The sequence below is a fragment of the Onychomys torridus genome, chromosome 2 (assembly GCF_903995425.1).
Source record: "Onychomys torridus chromosome 2, mOncTor1.1, whole genome shotgun sequence".
NCBI classification, from domain to species: Eukaryota; Metazoa; Chordata; class Mammalia; order Rodentia; family Cricetidae; genus Onychomys; species Onychomys torridus.
In genome coordinates, this window is record NC_050444.1 from 79,878,009 (window position 1) to 79,895,935 (window position 17,927).

The following is a 17,927-nucleotide window of genomic DNA, read 5'->3' on the forward strand; positions in this document are numbered from 1 at the left end:
CCAGAGTCATGAACATCAGGAAGGCTTTTCTCATGGCTTCCATTCAACCAACATATGCCCAGGAATCTCACCAAGATTACAGTGGTGCCAAAAGTCACATTCCTAACTCAGCTGAGCCTGTGTTGGCAAGCCCTCTTCCTGACAATGCTTAGACCTCCTATGAGGCACAGAAACCCTTGGAGTTTAGTGGGTGCTGTGCTTAGTTACAGGAACATGTACCTGGCACACTGTCTCCAGAGAGGTCAGCCTCATTGTTCATTGTAAAAAGGTTTAAACACAAGACAGCAAGACAGCTCAGTGGGTATGAGAACTACTGCTCAAGCCTAATAACCTGAGTTCAATACCCATGACTGGAAGGAAAAGAACAGAACTCCGAAGGTAGTTAGTTCTCTGACATCCTTCCCCTACACACACACACACACACACACACACACACACACACACACACACATATATGTAAACAGGCCTATTTTCTCTCTCTCTCTCTCTCTCTCTCTCTCTCTCTCTCTGTCTCTCTCTCTCTTTGTCTCTCTGTCTCTCTCTCACACACACACACCCCATACACATATACATCATGCATGCACACACAAATACACATACTCATAAACACATATAATAAATTTTAAATGTTTAAACACAGAAAACTAGAAAAACAGTACAATCAATTACCAGGTGCCCACCCTCCAAAAAATCTTAAATTATCCAATCAGTGTTCACATTTTGTCATTTAAAACTGCTCACAGAAATCATAACACAAAATACTTCATAATCATGCCCCAGACAATTCAACATCTTTCAAAATAATAACATTCTATAGACCACAATACCATTAGCCCATCTAACAGCGGGTCTTCATCGGGGTTTCCGTTGCTCTGATAAAACAGTATGGCGGCCACAAACAGCTTCGGAAGGAAAGAGTGCATTTTATCCTATAACTCTCGGGTCACACTCCATCCCTGAGAGAAGCCAGGACAGGAGCCTGAAGGCAGGAGCTGACACAGAGGCCATGGAGGAGTGCTGCTTACTGGCTTGCTCTTCATGGCTTGCTTAGCCTGCTTTCTAATTACAACCAGGACCACCTGCCCAGGGGTAGCACCATCCACAGTATGCTGGGCCCTCCCACATCAGTCATTAATCAAGAAAATGCCTGACACGTTTGCCTATAAGCCAGTCTCATGGAGGCATTTTTTTTTTCAGTTGAGGTTTTCTCTTCCCAAATGACTCTAACTTGTGTCAAATTGACATAAAGCTAGCCAACCCACAATATTAGCATTCATTCTCTAATACTGACTAATACTGCTTAGTCTATGTCCAAGTTCAAGGCTTTCCACCGTGATTCTACCCTCCACTCATCAAGCAAGTGCTGTGTCAACACCAAGTGGCTGTCGCCACAGCCCCCATCAGTACCTGTGCAGAAGGTGCCATCATTGGGAATGAATGTCTTGTTGTTGTTTGTAGCTCGGTAGCCTTTGTGGCAAACGCAGTAGAACCCTCCAGGGGTGTTGTGGCAGGACGTGTGGTTCCCACAGATCACAGGGGCTCCAAACTGGCACTCATCTTTATCTGCAGATGGACACACAGAAAGGACTCACACCAAAGCTTCCTGTCCACACCAGGTGTCTTAGCTGGAGTCCTCTCTCACTGTGGACTAGGGGATCTCTACTCTGTGACAACAGTTTACACATCTCTTTGTTTCTCCAGCCTCATGCTTTCCAGACTAACGGGAACCAGACTCTCATGGGTATGTACCTGCTGTATACGAAACCATAGAGAAACACAACTTTCTAATCTGGGAATCCATCTTCCTTGAAGATTGGCAGCAGGTTAGTTTTTAATTTTTTTCACATTTAAGAAAAAAATAATAAAGGGTTGGAAATGTAACTCTGTGGGCAAGTCCCTGTGCCTAATATCCATGAAGTTCTGGGTTTAATCCCATGAGAGTAATAATACTTTCAAAATAAAACATTAGTGGATCAGCTAGGCCGCTCAGAGAATAAAGGTGCTTCCCAGAAGTTTGACAACCTCAATTATATCCCCAGGACCTACAATTGAGGAAAAGAACCAATTCCCAAAAGTTGTCCTCTGACCTCCAAGTGTGACACACCGACACATGTGTGCATACAGAGATAAAATGTAAAAGCGTAATGACTGAGGAGATGTGGGTAAAGTGTTTGCAAATCCCCACAACCCACATAAAGTCAGACATGGCAGCATGCATCTGTAATCCCAATGCTCTTGTGGAGAAATGGGGAGATGGAGACAGGAGAACACCCAAAAGCTCAATGGCCAGCAAACCTGGTACACACAGTTGCAAGGCAACAAGAGGCCACTGTTGTAAACAAGGTGGAAGGTGGGGACCCAACGCTAGAGGCTGTCCTCTGACACATGCACACCGACAATACACACAAGGACACATATGCACATGAACAAACACATACCACACACATACATTAATTTAATAGAAACTTGATAAGCCAGGGGAAACAAGCCTAGAATAATCCCATTTCCAACTCAGCCACTTTCTTGGTCTTTTCAGTATTAGGGAATTAGGGCTAATAGTGTATGTTGGCTAGCTATATGTTATGTCAGTGCGTGAAGGTGTCCTTGGAGGCCAGATCCCCTGGAACGGAAGTTACAAGTGTTATGAGCCATCTGACAGAGCTGCTGGGAGCCAAACCCAGGTGTTGTGGAATATTACTTTAACTATGTAAAGGTGTGTTACATTTGTTTATGCTGCATTTGTTTAATTATGTAAAGATGTGTTGCTGTTTTACTTTGCCTGCCAAAGGCATCTGATTGGTCTAATGAAAAGCTGAACAGCCAATACCTAGGCAGTAGAGGGCTAGGTGTGGCTGGTGGGCAGGGAATAAGGAGGAGGAGGACTCTAGGCTCGGCCTCCACGGCACCGAGGTAGGTTGCTGTAGTCAGCACCCTTTGAAGGTTTCAACTGACTCTAGTACACAACTCAAAGGTAAAACGGTCTGTGTTAAGATTTGCCTGAGAGAGCGGGCAACGGAACGCTCAAGCCACAGCTGGGTGGAGTGCACGGCTCAGGCGATAAACGACACATGTGCCCTGGCCTTTGTCGTGCTTTCTCAGTCTGTGTTACTCTCCTACTCCTGTGATGAAACACCGTGACAGGCAACTCGAAGAAGAAGATGTGTATTTAGCCTTACAGTTCCAGAGGTGTAGAGACATGGCAGCAAGCAGCAGGGAGGGCTGCAGGAGCAGGAAGCTGAGAGCTCACATCTTCAACCACCAGCACGAAGCAGAGAGAGCAAACCAGAAGCAGGGTGAAGCTCTGAACTCTCAAAGCCCGCCCCCAATGACATACTTCCTCCAGCAGGTTGCACCACCTCGCCAAACAGCACCACCAACTAGGGACCAAGAGTCCAAACACGGGAGCCTAGAGGGGTCATGGTTCATTTAGATTGATACAATGTTTCCCTGAAGGTTTCAATTGGCCTATTTAGGTTTGTAGAAAGTTTTAGAATTCTTTTTTTTTTTTTTTTTGAGCTGAGGATCAAACCCAGGACCTTGCACTTGCTAGGCAAGCACTCTACCACTGAGCTATAAGTCCTTTGACATAATGCCATATTGTGGTCCCTTTGGCACCTCACTAGTAACCTCCATTGTGCATGTAGCAATCCAAGTACTAGAACAGGCAGTGACCAGTGGGCGCAAATGTAGAAACGTGACGCTGTCTCCTCTCCTTGGACGTCAAAGGGCAATGAAGAGCACAGTTAGCATCCAGGAGAGAAGGGATTCCTAGAGCAGTGGTCCTCACCCTTCCTAACACCACAACCCCTTAATCCAGTTCCTCATGCTGGGGTGACCCCCAACCATAACATTATTTCATTGCTACTTCATAACTGTCATTTTGCTACTGTTATGAATCATAATGTAAATATCTGTGTTTTCCAATGGTCTTAAGCCACCCTTGTGAAAGGGCTCTTGGACCTCCCAGAGGGGGTGTGACCCATAGGTTGAGAAACCACTGCCTTACAGGCCCAACACCCAGCTCCTCAGCTCCAGCTGCTAGCAAGGGAGCATATACTGTTGAGGGAAAAGTAGGAGAAATTCCTGACAGCAGAGCAGCCACAATTCTTTCAGGAAGAGCCCTCTGGAGTGAGACTGGTCAAAACAGGTGAAAGTCCAGCCTGCAGAATGGGCAATGGTGGCTCCAGGGACAGCTTTTATCCCTGAAATGGAATGTGACTCGCCCAACCTTTGGAATAGGACTGTTTGAATGCAGGATTGAATTGTTACTTTTCTTTAAGGAGTTTAAAAAAAAAAGGAAACTCACATGAAGACAAAGGGCTAGAGGGAAGGCTCAGCAGGTTAAAATCATGTGACACACAAGCATGAGAGCCTAAGTTCAAAGCCCCAGCCAGAACCCATGTAAAAGGCCAGGCAGGGCCGACCTGGTGGTGCACACTTTTAGTTCCAGCACTCAGGAGGCAGAGAGGATGCCACAGAGTGAGTTCCAGGACAGCCAGGGCTGTGTAGAGAGACCCTGCTTCAAAAGAAAGAGAAAGAGAAAGGAAGGAAGGAAGGAAGGAAGGAAGGAAGGAAGGAAGGAAGGAAGGAAGGATGAGGAGGGAGAGAGGGGAGGTGAAGGGAGAGAGACAGACAGACAGACAGACAGACATGGCCATGGAGAGTGAGAGTGACGGAGGCTTCTTGGCTGACAGCCAGGCTCCGGGTTCGATGGGAGACTATCTCAAGGTGGGCAGTGACAAAGAACATTCAGCATCTTCCTCTGACCTCTGCACACAGCTCTCCACACACACACACATACATGTGCATACACAAGACACATGTAACACACGTACTCACTCACACACGAAAATCAACACAAAGGTATTTCAACAAGGGCATAGACACTGCCTGTCCACAGCTACAAAGCAAAACCTTTATAGCATATAGCAAGGAGGAAACTGAGAAGTTATTATCGTGTTTATTATAATTAAATTGTTATGACATTCTCTGTGAATTGTGCTTGAATCTCAATGTTATCTGATTGTCCTGGCATGGATACCATGAGGCAAAAAAGAAAAATGAAGAAGGAGGAGGAGGAGGAGGAGGAGGAGGAGAAGAAGAAAAAGAAGAAGAAGAAAAAGAAGAAGAAGAAGGAGAAGATCTTAGCTGCATCTGGTCTAAACAACCTTTAAATTCCCTTAAATTATTCCTTGAAGTCATCCCAAAGGGTCACAACTACAAAAAATTCAGAGGACAGATTTTGATGGACATAAGACACACAGTAAGTTAGTCATTTTATCCATTAATCAAAAATCCCCAATAGGAAAGAAGGCTTTATTTTCCTCCATGATATTAAGATAAGTAATTTTATATCAAAACAACCTGAGAGATTAAGAAATGTAATATCTGCTTTTGTTGCTAAGTTAAACTCGGACACAAAACAGACTTCAAATCTGTGTAGGTCATAGTGTTTCCAGAGAATTCAGGTCAAGGGCATCTAACACAAGGGGTTCTTCCTTGGAAACACCAGAAAAGGGCTGTATCTAAACAATAAAAGTAAGATTTTGTTGTGACTGGCAAAAACCCATTAAGAAAAACATGTGAACAAAGTACCAATGCTTGCCCTACATGGACACTGACCCTGAAACCCGAGAGCCTTTGGTTTTGATTCACATTTTCAGCTTAACCCACCCCTGAAACTTACCGACGCACCGCGTCCTCCCGTTGCCCCAAAACCCGTAGTTGCAAATGCAGATCCTCTTCCCGTCTTTTTGCTGGCACGTGGCATGTTCATGGCAAGTGGCACAGACGTCTAAATCTAAGTCAGAAATCACACATGTCCAAAACGGGAAGTTAAAGGTGAGAAATGTTCAGTCAATGGACATGTATCACAGACAACCAAGACGTGGATACCAAAATAAAACAGGTCAAGTTCCAATCTCATCCCTAAGACCTTCAACAGTGCCTCACTGTCCACAATACACAATGCACATTCCTCTGCCCACCAACAGTCTCCACTGTCTGTCTTCTCATCAACCCCTCCAGCTTCATGTTCCCAAACTCCAACTGCATGGTACCTTCCAGGCAGAAGGGACAGCTACTATCTACTACCTACTATCTATGACCTACTAACTACTATCTACTACCTACTATCTACTACCTACTATCTACTACCTAGTATCTACTACCTACTACCTAGTATCTACTACCTAGTATCTACTACCTACTATCTACTACCTACTACCTAGTATCTACTACCTATTACCTACTATCTACTACCTACTATCTACTACCTAGTATCTACTACCTATTACCTACTATCTACTACCTACTATCTACTACCTAGTATCTACTACCTATTACCTACTATCTACTACCTACAATCTACTACCTACTATCTACTACCTACTATCTACTACCTACTATCTACTACCTACTACCTAGTATCTACTACCTAGTATCTACTACCTACAATCTACTACCTACTATCTATGACCTACTATCTATGACCTACTACCTACTATCTACTACCTACAATCTACTACCTACTATCTACTATCTACTGTCTACCATCATCCTTGTCATTATGATCATATGCTCCCTTCACCTGGAATGCCTATGCCCTCTTCTCTACTTGGCTGTCTTATTTTCAGGAGCCAGTCAAAACGCCTCATTCTCCCTGAAGTCTTCTCCACTCCTAAGGAAAGGTGTACACATCTTCTAATCTCCCATAAAACATGTACACTCCCATAACAATCATGTTAATCTCCAAATATGTTTAACCCCCTCTTGGAACTATGAATGAACCATATGATTTTTACAGCACAATATAGACACTCAACGTATTTTTATTGGCTGGATAAAGAGATCTAAAATGGGGACTGGAGAGATAGCTCAGAGGTTAAGAGCACTGGCTGCTTTTCCACAGGACCCGGGTTCAATTCCTACCACTCATTTGGTGGTTCACAACCACTAGTAACTCCAGTCTCCAGGGATCCAATGCCCTCGTCCAATCTTCTGGACTCAGCAAGCAATATACACATGGCGTACAGACATACACGCAGGTGAAGCACCCATACACATAAAATAAATCTAAAATGTCAGTTGCTACAGCTCTAAAAGCTACAGCAAGGGGGAAGAACACATCTGCCAATACTCTCTCTTTCCCTTTAGGGAAAAAGTGAGTGTGTTTAAGATATCAGAGAAATATCAATCAAGTCCTAACAGGATGGCCAGACCCCAGTTACTTAGATAAACAAAAGAAATATTTGAAGCTAAAACTCTTAAAACATCTCAATTTACCAAATGGTGATATATGACCTGAGATCAAACAAGAATTTCTACTCAAGGCTATGTAGAATATTGAGTTTCCTGCCTGTGTCTCTGTAATTTCAGGAGTGGCCTAGTAAGGAGAATGTTCCAGCATAGAATTTCATCCTAGTCTTGGCTTCATACCTACCCAGATAATACAGTCTAGCCCTCAGGCTGCTCCAGGCACGAGACCAACAGAAACTGAGAGATTCCTAAATACTCTTAATCATGTCTCTTCCTTTTGTTTTTTATTTTACTAACAAAAGACAGCACATGAGAGGCCAGCCCGGGCTAAATGAGAGTCCATCAAACAAACGCCAAACAATAAATGCAAATAAAATCAAAGATAACGTAGAAACAAAGCAAACCACTAATACTTACCAATACCAAATTAACCATGGAATATCTATAAATATCCCATGATCATAAAAATGCAAAAAAATTAAATAATAAATATTATCTGACCACCACGGGATAAAATTTCAAAGCAAAACCTATGTCTACAGGTTGGAGAGACAGCAAAGCGGTTAAGAGCACTGACTGCTCTTCCAGAGGACCTGTGGTTCAACTCCCAGTACCACATGTCTGCTCACAACTGTCTGTTACTCCTGTGTTCCAGGGGATCCAACACCCTCATACAGACATCTATGCAGGCAAAACACCAATGTACATAAAGTACAAATAAATAAACCATACTGAATTATTGAAGCAAAAAAAAAAAAAAAAAAACACTGTCTGATGTAGTACTAAATGTATATATAGAATTTTTTTTAATTATGAGTTTAAAAAAAGCCTATCTGGTTTCCTCCAAAAAACCCACTTGTGCAACATTCTCCTAAAGCATTCACCAGACAAAGGTAATGTCCAAACTGCATTATTATAAAAACTTACTGCAGAAAAGTTGAGTTTGTTATGCTTTCATATTTTTAAAAAGTAATTTTTTTTAAAGAAATCAAGCAACCACAGAAGAGACCTAGAATTTGTTTTGTTTTGTTTTGTTTTGTTTTGTTTTGTTTTGTTTTCCGAGACAGGGTTTCTCTGTGTAGCTTTGTGGCTTTCCTGGAACTCACTCTGTAGACCAGGCTGGCCTTGAACTCACAGAGATCTGCCTGGCTCTGCCTCCCCCAAGTGCTGGGATGAAAGGCCTGCGCCACCACAGATCTTTCAGCCATTAAAGGCTAGTCTCACAATCAAAAATATAAGAGACCTAGAATTTTAATGAAAGAAGTTTGAGGGGGAAAATTATGGGTTTAAGCATTAGAAAAGAATATTTTTAAAACAAAAGAAAGATTTCTTGGTAAATACTGAGGATTTCAAGTACTCCCAATCCCCTTACACCTCAAAAGAAGAAGAAAGAGGAAGAGGAGGAGGAGGAGGAGGAGAAAGGAAGGAAGGAAGGAAGGAAGGAAGGAAGGAAGGAAGAAAAAACAAGCAACAACAACAAAAAAAAACCATGAAATGAAAGATTAGAAAGGTGGAGATCTTTCTGGAGTGTGTGGAGGGGAGCATGTATATTATATGTATGTAGAATGTATGTAGATGTGCGTGTATATGTGTGCACCTATACAAGAAGGCCATAGGACAACCACAGTATTATTTATTCCTCAGGCATTGTCTACATGTTTTGTTTTGATTTTTGGCACAGGATCTCTCAGTGCCTCACCAAGTAGGCTACGCAGGCTAGCCGGTGAGCCCCAAAGCCTCTCTACCTCCCCAGCCCCTAAGAGTACACATCTTAAAATAGGTGATGAGAGCAGACAAAGGGTGCTAGCAATTATTTCAGATGGGAAAGAGATCAATTTGTAGTAACTGTTTTGCAGAGAGGAGGAAACAAAAGTCCCTGGGTACCTAGAGAGACAAGGTGTAAGCCATATAAGCCATGGAGCAATGCTGCTTACTGGCTTGCTCCTCCTTGCTGTGGATATGGCTCTGTGTAAATAAAATTCTGATTGGCCAGTGGCCAGGCAGGAAGTATAGGCGGGACAAGAGAGAAGAGAATTCTGGGAAGTAGAAGGCTGGGGAGAGACACCGCCAGCCGCCGCCATAAAAAGCAACATGTAAAGACACCGGTAAGCCACAAGCCATGTGGCAAAGTATAGACTAACAAAAATGGGTTAATTTAAGATAAAAAAAGTAGATAACAAGAAGCCTGCCACAGCCATACAGTTTGTAAACAATGTAAGTTTCTGTGTGCTTTCTTGGTTGGGTCTGAGCGACTGTGGGACTGGCGGGTAAAGAGAGATTTGTCCTGACTGGGCCAGACAGGAAAACTCTAGCTACAAATGGCGCCCAACGTGGGGCAAGAGTTTCTACCTAAAACCTGACAAAAAAGATTCTAAGACGGAGCTAAAAACAGCTTCCTAATTGTCTCTCTCAAGTTAGCGGCAGCCTGCCGGTTTGAACTTCTATGGCAGGTTCCTGGCGTGATTGTCTGACCTGCAGTGTGGCGGGAATGAGGAATCTATAAGCGACACTTTACTCTGCTGCGTGGTGGATTTAGCCTTTGCTAGTTAAAAAAAAAAAGATTTCTGGGCTATGCGCTGCTTTAATAAAACTGCTTCTGATAGTTGATGGTACACATGGCTCCAGACCCAGAGCTGGTGGTAAACTATCACCGCCATGTTGGAAAGCTGAGGTGGGCAGAGCCAGCAGCCACAGCAGCGTTTCAGTCTTACAAAGATGGATATTACCCAGAGAATCTGGTTTATGTTATCTTTTGGATTTTTAACTACAGAAAAAGATTTGATCATAAAAACTGTTGAGTTAAACACATATGTAAATTTTAAAGGTACCTTGACTTCAAAATTTGGATATAAGGATATGTTGCTTTGGAAAGGAGTCTCTGCTTTTGTTTCCACAGAAAGCCAGAGGCTATGGATTTGTTCCAGATTAAGATACATCAGGTTTGATGAGCCAAAACCACCTGAAAGGTCTCCGATGATACAATGGCCCAGATGATCCGACATCCAGAATGGTTTCAAGGCAACTGGCTCAGAGGTTCACCCTAATGGACTACTCCATAATCCTAAAATTTTCTTTGTGTCCCCATAAGATGCAGCGCCCCCCTCCAGCAGGAAGTAGTAAAAAAAACTACGCCCACGTTCCCAAAAATTATCAAGCTGGCTATTGATACAAACTTAAAGTTAATTTTGTTATACTATGTATATATTTCTACTCGTGTTTAAGGTATTGTGTTTGTATAGCTCATTTAAAATTGTAATGGATAATTAAAAATAGATTAATAATTAATCATCTATGATAATCATACTCATAGCCATGTTAGTTAAGTCTTCTAGGTATACATAGAGATATTTCAGGTAGATAGGTAATCTTCAAATACTTCAAAGACCTTCAGAATATGGCATTTAAAATATTTTTAAAATGTAGACTTTCTGGACAATGAGACATGTCTGCTCCTGGCAACACCGTTTTACTTCAGAGAGGAGGATGGGCATTAAAGACACTTCATATGAAGTTTATCTTCACCTTGACAGAAATAGCCATTTGGGCAAGAAACTGTTCTTGCCTGGACTGCTTGATCGACTGGACATGCAGGACCCATAGAAAGGTGACCACTGAACTTTGCTTGACAAAATGGTCCTTCAGGTTCCTGCTTCACAGAGGAAACTGCCAGACATTCTACAGGACACGGAGAGAAGTGATCGAGAGACTCTAGCCCTGTGGGCTAAAGACAAATGCCCCAACTTTACAAAGGAACATTAGATGACTGTCCAGGCTGCCAGCTGTCTCTGTCTACTCTTGGAAGACATCCTTCCATAATGCTTACATCCTTCTCCCGGTTCTCAGGCAATATTATATCCTTCTGAGGTCTTTGATGTGGTTGAAGACTAGATAGTTATAATTTCCTCAGTTATGATACAAGATAAGTTAGATATAAAACCTTAGACTCACAAATATAAGATAGATAGGATATCTTCTTTAATATTGTAACTGTAATTCTTGCTAGATAATTGTTTTGTTATATGTAATTGTACTATGTAAAAGTTAAAACCTTCCTTAAAAAAAAAAAAGAAAAGGGGAAGTGCTGTGGATATGGCTCTGTGTAAATAAAATTCTGATTGGCCAGTGGCCAGGCAGGAAGTATAGGCGGGACAAGAGAGAAGAGAATTCTGGGAAGTAGAAGGCTGGGGAGAGACACCGCCAGCCGCCGCCATAAAAAGCAACATGTAAAGACACCGGTAAGCCACAAGCCATGTGGCAAAGTATAGACTAACAAAAATGGGTTAATTTAAGATAAAAAAAGTAGATAACAAGAAGCCTGCCACAGCCATACAGTTTGTAAACAATGTAAGTTTCTGTGTGCTTTCTTGGTTGGGTCTGAGCGACTGTGGGACTGGCGGGTAAAGAGAGATTTGTCCTGACTGGGCCAGACAGGAAAACTCTAGCTACACCTCCTGGCTTGCTCCGTCTATTTTCTCACATCATTCAGGACCACCTGCCCAGAAATGGCACAGCCCACAGTGGGTGGGGTCCTACCACATCAATCAAGAAAATGCCCCATGGACTTGCCCACAGGCCAATCTGATGAAGGCATTCTCTCAGTTAAGACTCCCTCTTCCCAGATATGTCTAGGCTTGTGTCAAGTTGACAAAAACCAACCAGCACAGCAACTCCTTACACACCGGAGATGAACCCGCCTGTAAGATGCTGTTCACAGTCAAGGCAGGAGAGAAGTTTGTTGGAGCCTTTGAACTTAACATCTGTCCTCACCTAACTCCAGCTATCCCAGTCGGACAAACCCAGCCAACTCACTGTCCAACCTCCTTGAGATTGCCTTCCCCAAACTTGTGGAGACATGTGGGAATGTGTTAAATAACCAAGTGGAGGACCCAATAGAGTCCAAAAAATAAGAGAAAAAGGTCTAGAATTCTATACCGAACTTCACTGTTCCTGAGAAACTACACCAAATTCCAGAGATAGAATCCAGGAGCCTGAGAAATACCATATTCTCTCCTCTCTGGCATCCTTGACAGAAAAAAACACAGCCTTTCCTTTAGTCAAGTGCACCGCCACGGATCTACATCCAAGCCCTGGCCTCTCCTTTAAATGTATCCAAGACAGAAAGTGCTTTCTCCTAAGCCAAGTAATCATTACAAGCAACCTGAACCCTTGTACCTCCTCATCCCACAAGCCCCAGAACTAACTCTGACCACTCTGAACCCTTAACCTTTCCTTGTGTAAGATGTTCCCAGGAGCCTTGGCTTCCTTTGGCCATCTCTCATTCACTTTCTTAGCTGACCAAAATCAATCCACAGTGGACCCCACACTTCACCTCCAGACCAAAACCAAATCCATAATAAGTATACCCAGTGTCCCAGTCTCAACGCTGAGGCTAGAGTTAAGTAGCCATTAATTTGGGGCCCACCCTAAAGTTCACATCCAGCAGTCACCTACATCAGCCATTCCAGTCTTCCCTCACACTGCCTCACACCTGACAGCTTCTCCAGCAGGCTGTGAGTCTTTGCATTTTTTTGTTTTTGGTGGTGTTGGGGTTGGAACCTAGGGTGTCCCGAGCACTCAACCACACTGAGCTACACCTCCAGCCCTGCGCACTGTTTTGTAAATCCAACAGACAGCTGTTAGCTGAAGCCGCAGACATCAGAGAGCTCCTCTTAGATTCGACCAGAAGAACATGGAAACATGGATGTGCACAGTGTCAAGTGCCTGGGCGTGGAAGGCAAGCCCCTGTGAAAGTCCTTCATTAAGTATCGTCTCACTCGTCAACGGAAGCCACTTCCCGTCACCCTGACACCATCCACTGTCTCCATCTCTCTTGCCTGCTCATGTCCACTATGGTGCCACCTCCCCTGAAGACAGAGTGGGGACCAGAGCTATGAAACACGTGGCAGGTGCACTTCACTCACACAGTGGGCTTTCCCCAATGCTGCCCATCATTCCTCCACCACGATCCCGGTTCTGTCTCTCCCTGGCCTTCCTGAACCAGCCAGGCCTGAGCCAACAGGTCCCACAACCGCTCCCAGACTCCAAGCAAAGCCACAGAAAGGCTGAGAACAGGACTGACCAGTTCCACCCTCCCTCACCAGTGACAACCTCTGGAGTCCCCTGGGGCCAGGCACCCCACCCACTCACCAACACTCCTCAGTGTGCTCCCCCACTGTCCTCAAACTCAGGCCTCGGCTCACTTCCCCAAGCATCTTCGACTAATTAAATGTAACCGAGCACAGGCTGTAGAGAGGGAATCTACTGGGGCAACTGAGATGCTAGCAATGGCTGCCCATGTTGTTATCCAGCACGCAGAGAGACGGCAGGAGAATCGGGAGTTTGAAGCCAACTGTGGCTACACTAGAAGATCCCATGTCAAGGAAAAAGTATACACGTACACACACACACACACACACACACACACACACACAAACACAAACAACACACATACACAAAAACAACACATGCATTCACAAATAACACACACATAACACATACAGACAAAGAAACACATAAACACGTATATATACACATACACACAACCAAACCAACCAGAGAAAGACAAATAAGCCCATAAGCAGTCACACATAATACCTGTAAATAACTGCTAGTGAATAGCCCCCAGCTTCCCAGGCGGGACATCCCTAAAGCCCTCCCTTACATGTGCCATCAAGGCTCTCCCATCCTGACTGCCAGCTTTGGAGACACACACACACACACACACACACCCCAAATTCAGGTGGCGGTGGCTGTCCCCCTTGCTATAGCCAGCTCCCATTAACAGTCTTCATTTGCTTGTTACCATTTGGGTGGTCCCTGTTTACTCCCACATCATTCATAACTTGAGCCACAACCTCTTTTCACAAGGGACTCTTGGTCTAATAAAGTCTCACTCAACAGTGTGCAATAGATGTGTGGCCATGGCGTCAGAGAGAAGAGGACAGTGCTCAATGGCCTTTCAGTAAGTGAGAGTAGCCAGTTCTGAAATATAAACAGCACTCACTCATGAGGTAAACAACTGTAGGAGGAGATGGCAATTTCCCAATCTCCCCTTCCCTCCCTCCCCCCTTCCTTCCCTCCCTCCCCCCTTCCTTCCCTTCCTCCCCTCCCTCCCTCCCCTCCCTCCCTTCCCTTCCTTTCCCTTTCTGATTTTAACTTCTCCCATTTATAGTCCAGCTTTACAAGAGCTCTATTAAATATCTTGTCCATTCTTGTATTTCCATCTTTTCCCTTCTGAGTAATGGCTGTCGCTCCAACATGTGAGCAGATGGATTGCTCTTCCCCAAATCCTGCACTGACCTGGCCAGCCCAGCTGAAGGGTAACCTCCTTTTCCTTCTAAGTTCTTCAAGCAACCCTGTGTTGTCAGCCAGAGTCACCAAGTCCAAAGGCTTTTTCTCAGCATACCGTGAGCTCCAACATCTGGCTTCCTCAGCGTCTTTCTAGCCCTGGCGTCCCATCCATTTGGCTGCTGCATCTTTCTCCCTTCCTTGCATCTACCACCTAAACTAGCTCTGCCCCAAGGACCCATCCTTGAGCTGGACACGTGGCACTTCAGAGGCTGAGACAGGAAGGTCATTTCACCCTGACATTTTCTACCTCCAGGAAAGATTTTTGTAGAACTGGATTCTCTGTTGAATCTGTCTACCTAAGAGGAGGAGCTCAATGAGGCAGTCCTGCGTTCATGTCCCCAAATCATCTCACACTTTCCAAACAAGCTAGAGATGTGTCTCATGCTTAGCATGTAAAAGCCTGAGTTCAATCCACAGCACCAAAGATGTCTAAAAGAAAAGAACCTGTAGATGGTCTGGAGTGACTGTTGGTCATGTTCAGCCATCTTAGCCCAACAATTCAATGGACCACACTTAATACTTTCCTAGGCTAGAGTCTTCACATGGGTCCTAAAACAGTTTTCAAGTACCTACAGGTCTTTATTCACACTCTCACAGGAGACTCTGCTGGCTAGTTTTGTGTCAACTTGACACAAGCTAGAGACATTTGGGAAAAGGAACCTTAATGCTCCTAACTGGACTGAACCATAGGTAAACCTGTGCTGCATTTTCTGACTGATGATTGACGTTGAAGGGCCCAGCTCACATGGATGGTGCTGCCTCTGGGCTGCTAGTCCTGGGTGTTACAAGAAAGCAGGCTAAGCAAACCACAGAGAGCAAGCCAGTTAGCAGCATTTCTCAATTGCTTCTGTTTCAGTTCCTGCCTCCAGGTTCCCGCCTTGAGTTCCTGCCTTGACTTTTCTCAGTGATGGAGTGTGACCTGAGAGTTATAAGCTGAAGTAAACCTTTTTCTCCCCAGGTTGTTTTTATCACAGCAATAAAAACCCCAACTAAGACAAAGAGACCAGCCATGTGGTGGTGGCGCACGCCTTTAATCCCAGTACGCAGGAGGCAGAGCCAGGTGGATCTTTGTGAGTTCGAGGCCAGCCTGGTATACAGAGTGAGTTCCAGGAAAGGCGCAAAGCTACTCAGAGAAACCCTGTCTCGAAAAGCCAAACAAAACAAAACGAAACAAACAAACAGTGCCAGGCAAGGAGAATTTGGGGGGACAGGGATCTGCCCCACAAAGTCCACTCTTAGCTCACTTCCCTTCCACTTTTACGTCATGTTTGGGGTTTGTGTATTTTCTCTTTGAGACATCTCACTCTATGGTCCAGGCTGATCTCAAACTCATGGCAATCCTCCCTCCTCAGCGTCCCAAATTCTAGGATTATAGGCATGAACTGTTTGGCTTTCTCAAGGGAAATGGCAGTGAGAGACTGGGTGTCCTTATACACACGGTTTGACATGCTGCGCTACAGTGGCTTCTGCTGACCTCCCACCATGAAGGAACAGTTAAACCCAAGCACTAGGGTCTGCCAGTCAGCATAAGACTGAGTCCCTCTTGAGAAATCCAGTCTGTTTTTTAAATCTCTGGTCCCTTCCCGGTTGTGCATCCTACTTTCACACATTGTCGGCAGTCTGGAATTCATCCATCGTGTTGTTTTTTGTTTATTTGTTTATTGACTGGGTCTCACTTTGTAGACCAGTCTGGTCTGGAACTCACTCTGTAGCTCAGGCTGCCCTCGAACTCAGGACAATCTTCCTGCCTGTCTCCCAAGTTGGATTCACTCATTGTACACATTTCTGTAAAGAGTGGTCAGAACCCTCCTCTATGGGATGGAATGCCTTTCAGTCCTCTTCCTAAATCCAAGGATAAGTCCCTAAAGCTCACTTTCCCTTATCTCACACATAATGGCTCCCCGTAGGACATAGTAATTCCCTCTTCGGACCAGTACACCTCCTCAGAGCACTCACATCATTCTGCTTTCTATTAGGTTTGTGGGTAGTCACCTCACTTTTCTGTCTGAATCCTCCATGTCAGGTAAATCCCACCATGTTCCGGTTTGTTTATATGTTGTTTTTCAATTTGTGTAAGACTATTTGCTTGTCTGTCTGCTTGCATTTATGCACCGCTAGAGCACCAACACTGCATGTTTACACCTGACACTGGGAAGGCATTAATGGGATGGATGGATGGATGGATGGATGGATGGATGGATGGATGCACAGATGCATGGATAAATAGATTAATGAGTGGATGGATGGACTAAAAAGAATGAACTCTATTCCTGTAAACTTTCTTATACTTCCTTCTTAGCATTCTTAACATAAATTTCCTCGTGGAAGTGAAAAATATGAAAAGGGGAGGGGAGAACAGCCACAGGTCAAGAATTTGTCCTGCAAAAGCCACCGCGACCAGGAGCTGGGGCGCCCCGTGGCTCACCCTCCCCCGCGCGCCGCTCCCCCGGGCCAGCACCCCAGCCCAGCCCCTACATCCCCACCCACCCCGGGAGGCGCGAGCTGGAGCTGGGCCGCCTCCACCCACGCCCTAGTGTCCCCGGGGCGGGCAGCCCTGACTGCTCCTCGCCGCTCCGCCTCCGCGATTCCTCCACGCCCCGACTCTGCGCCGCGGGACCCTAAGTCCGCTTCGCCGGGAGCCTCTCACTCACCGTCCGTGCCCGGTTCTCCGCTGACGCCGCGGGCCAGGCCGAGCAGCAGCACGAGCCGCAGCAGGGGCAGCACCCGGCGGCCTGGCGAGCGCCGCGTGCCCCGGGGTCCCCGGCCCATGCCGCCGGCTCCCTCCCGGCGCCCGCCACTCCCCGGAGGCCCCTGTGCGCAGAGATAAGGGCAGCGGCGCGGGGAAGGGGCGGCGCAGAGGCTTCCGGCGCAGGGCAGCGGAGCGCGGGGTCCCAGCGGGGGAGCGGGGGAGCGGGGGAGCTGGGTCTGGGGTCCCCGGACCTAGGTGCACCTGGTGCACCGGCTGCGCGTGGACACGCCACGGAGAGAAAACGGACTGTGCTGGGGAGGAAACGTCCCGGAGCAAGTGTGACTTGTAGGGTCTCTGGGGAGACCGGTGAGGGGCGAGGGCCACACGAAAGGGTCTCTTCCTGGCCGGGACGGAGAGCTGGGATGTGGTGGCCGCCGCACCAGGGAGGGAGAGGAGAGGGCGACAAGTCAGGGCCAGTCCACCCGGGGTGAACATACTGGATCAGGTGACAAAAGTTCCAGCTGCTGGACGGACACCCAGCTTGGTTAGGAATCGGAAAAGGCGGAGAAACACGTGGTGAGAAAGACGAAGATGAAGGAACACAGTGTGTTCCAGAAACTACGTGAGGGAG

At 45.7% G+C, this 17,927-nt stretch overlaps 1 protein-coding gene across 1 annotated transcript in view; it reads right to left on the minus strand.

Annotated features, from left to right (window-relative positions):
* Susd1 (sushi domain containing 1) overlaps positions 1-17,719 on the minus strand; it is a 126,651-nt gene extending 108,932 nt beyond the window's left edge. Inside the window, exons 1-3 of the mRNA XM_036179627.1 lie at positions 17,259-17,719; positions 5,687-5,800; positions 1,408-1,563 (exon numbers count right to left, since the gene is read on the minus strand). Of these exons, the coding sequence (XP_036035520.1) occupies positions 1,408-1,563; positions 5,687-5,800; positions 17,259-17,376 (388 nt within the window). The 5' untranslated portion in view covers positions 17,377-17,719. The remainder of the gene's footprint in view (positions 1-1,407; positions 1,564-5,686; positions 5,801-17,258) is intronic.
* Positions 17,720-17,927: the final 208 nt, after the last annotated feature.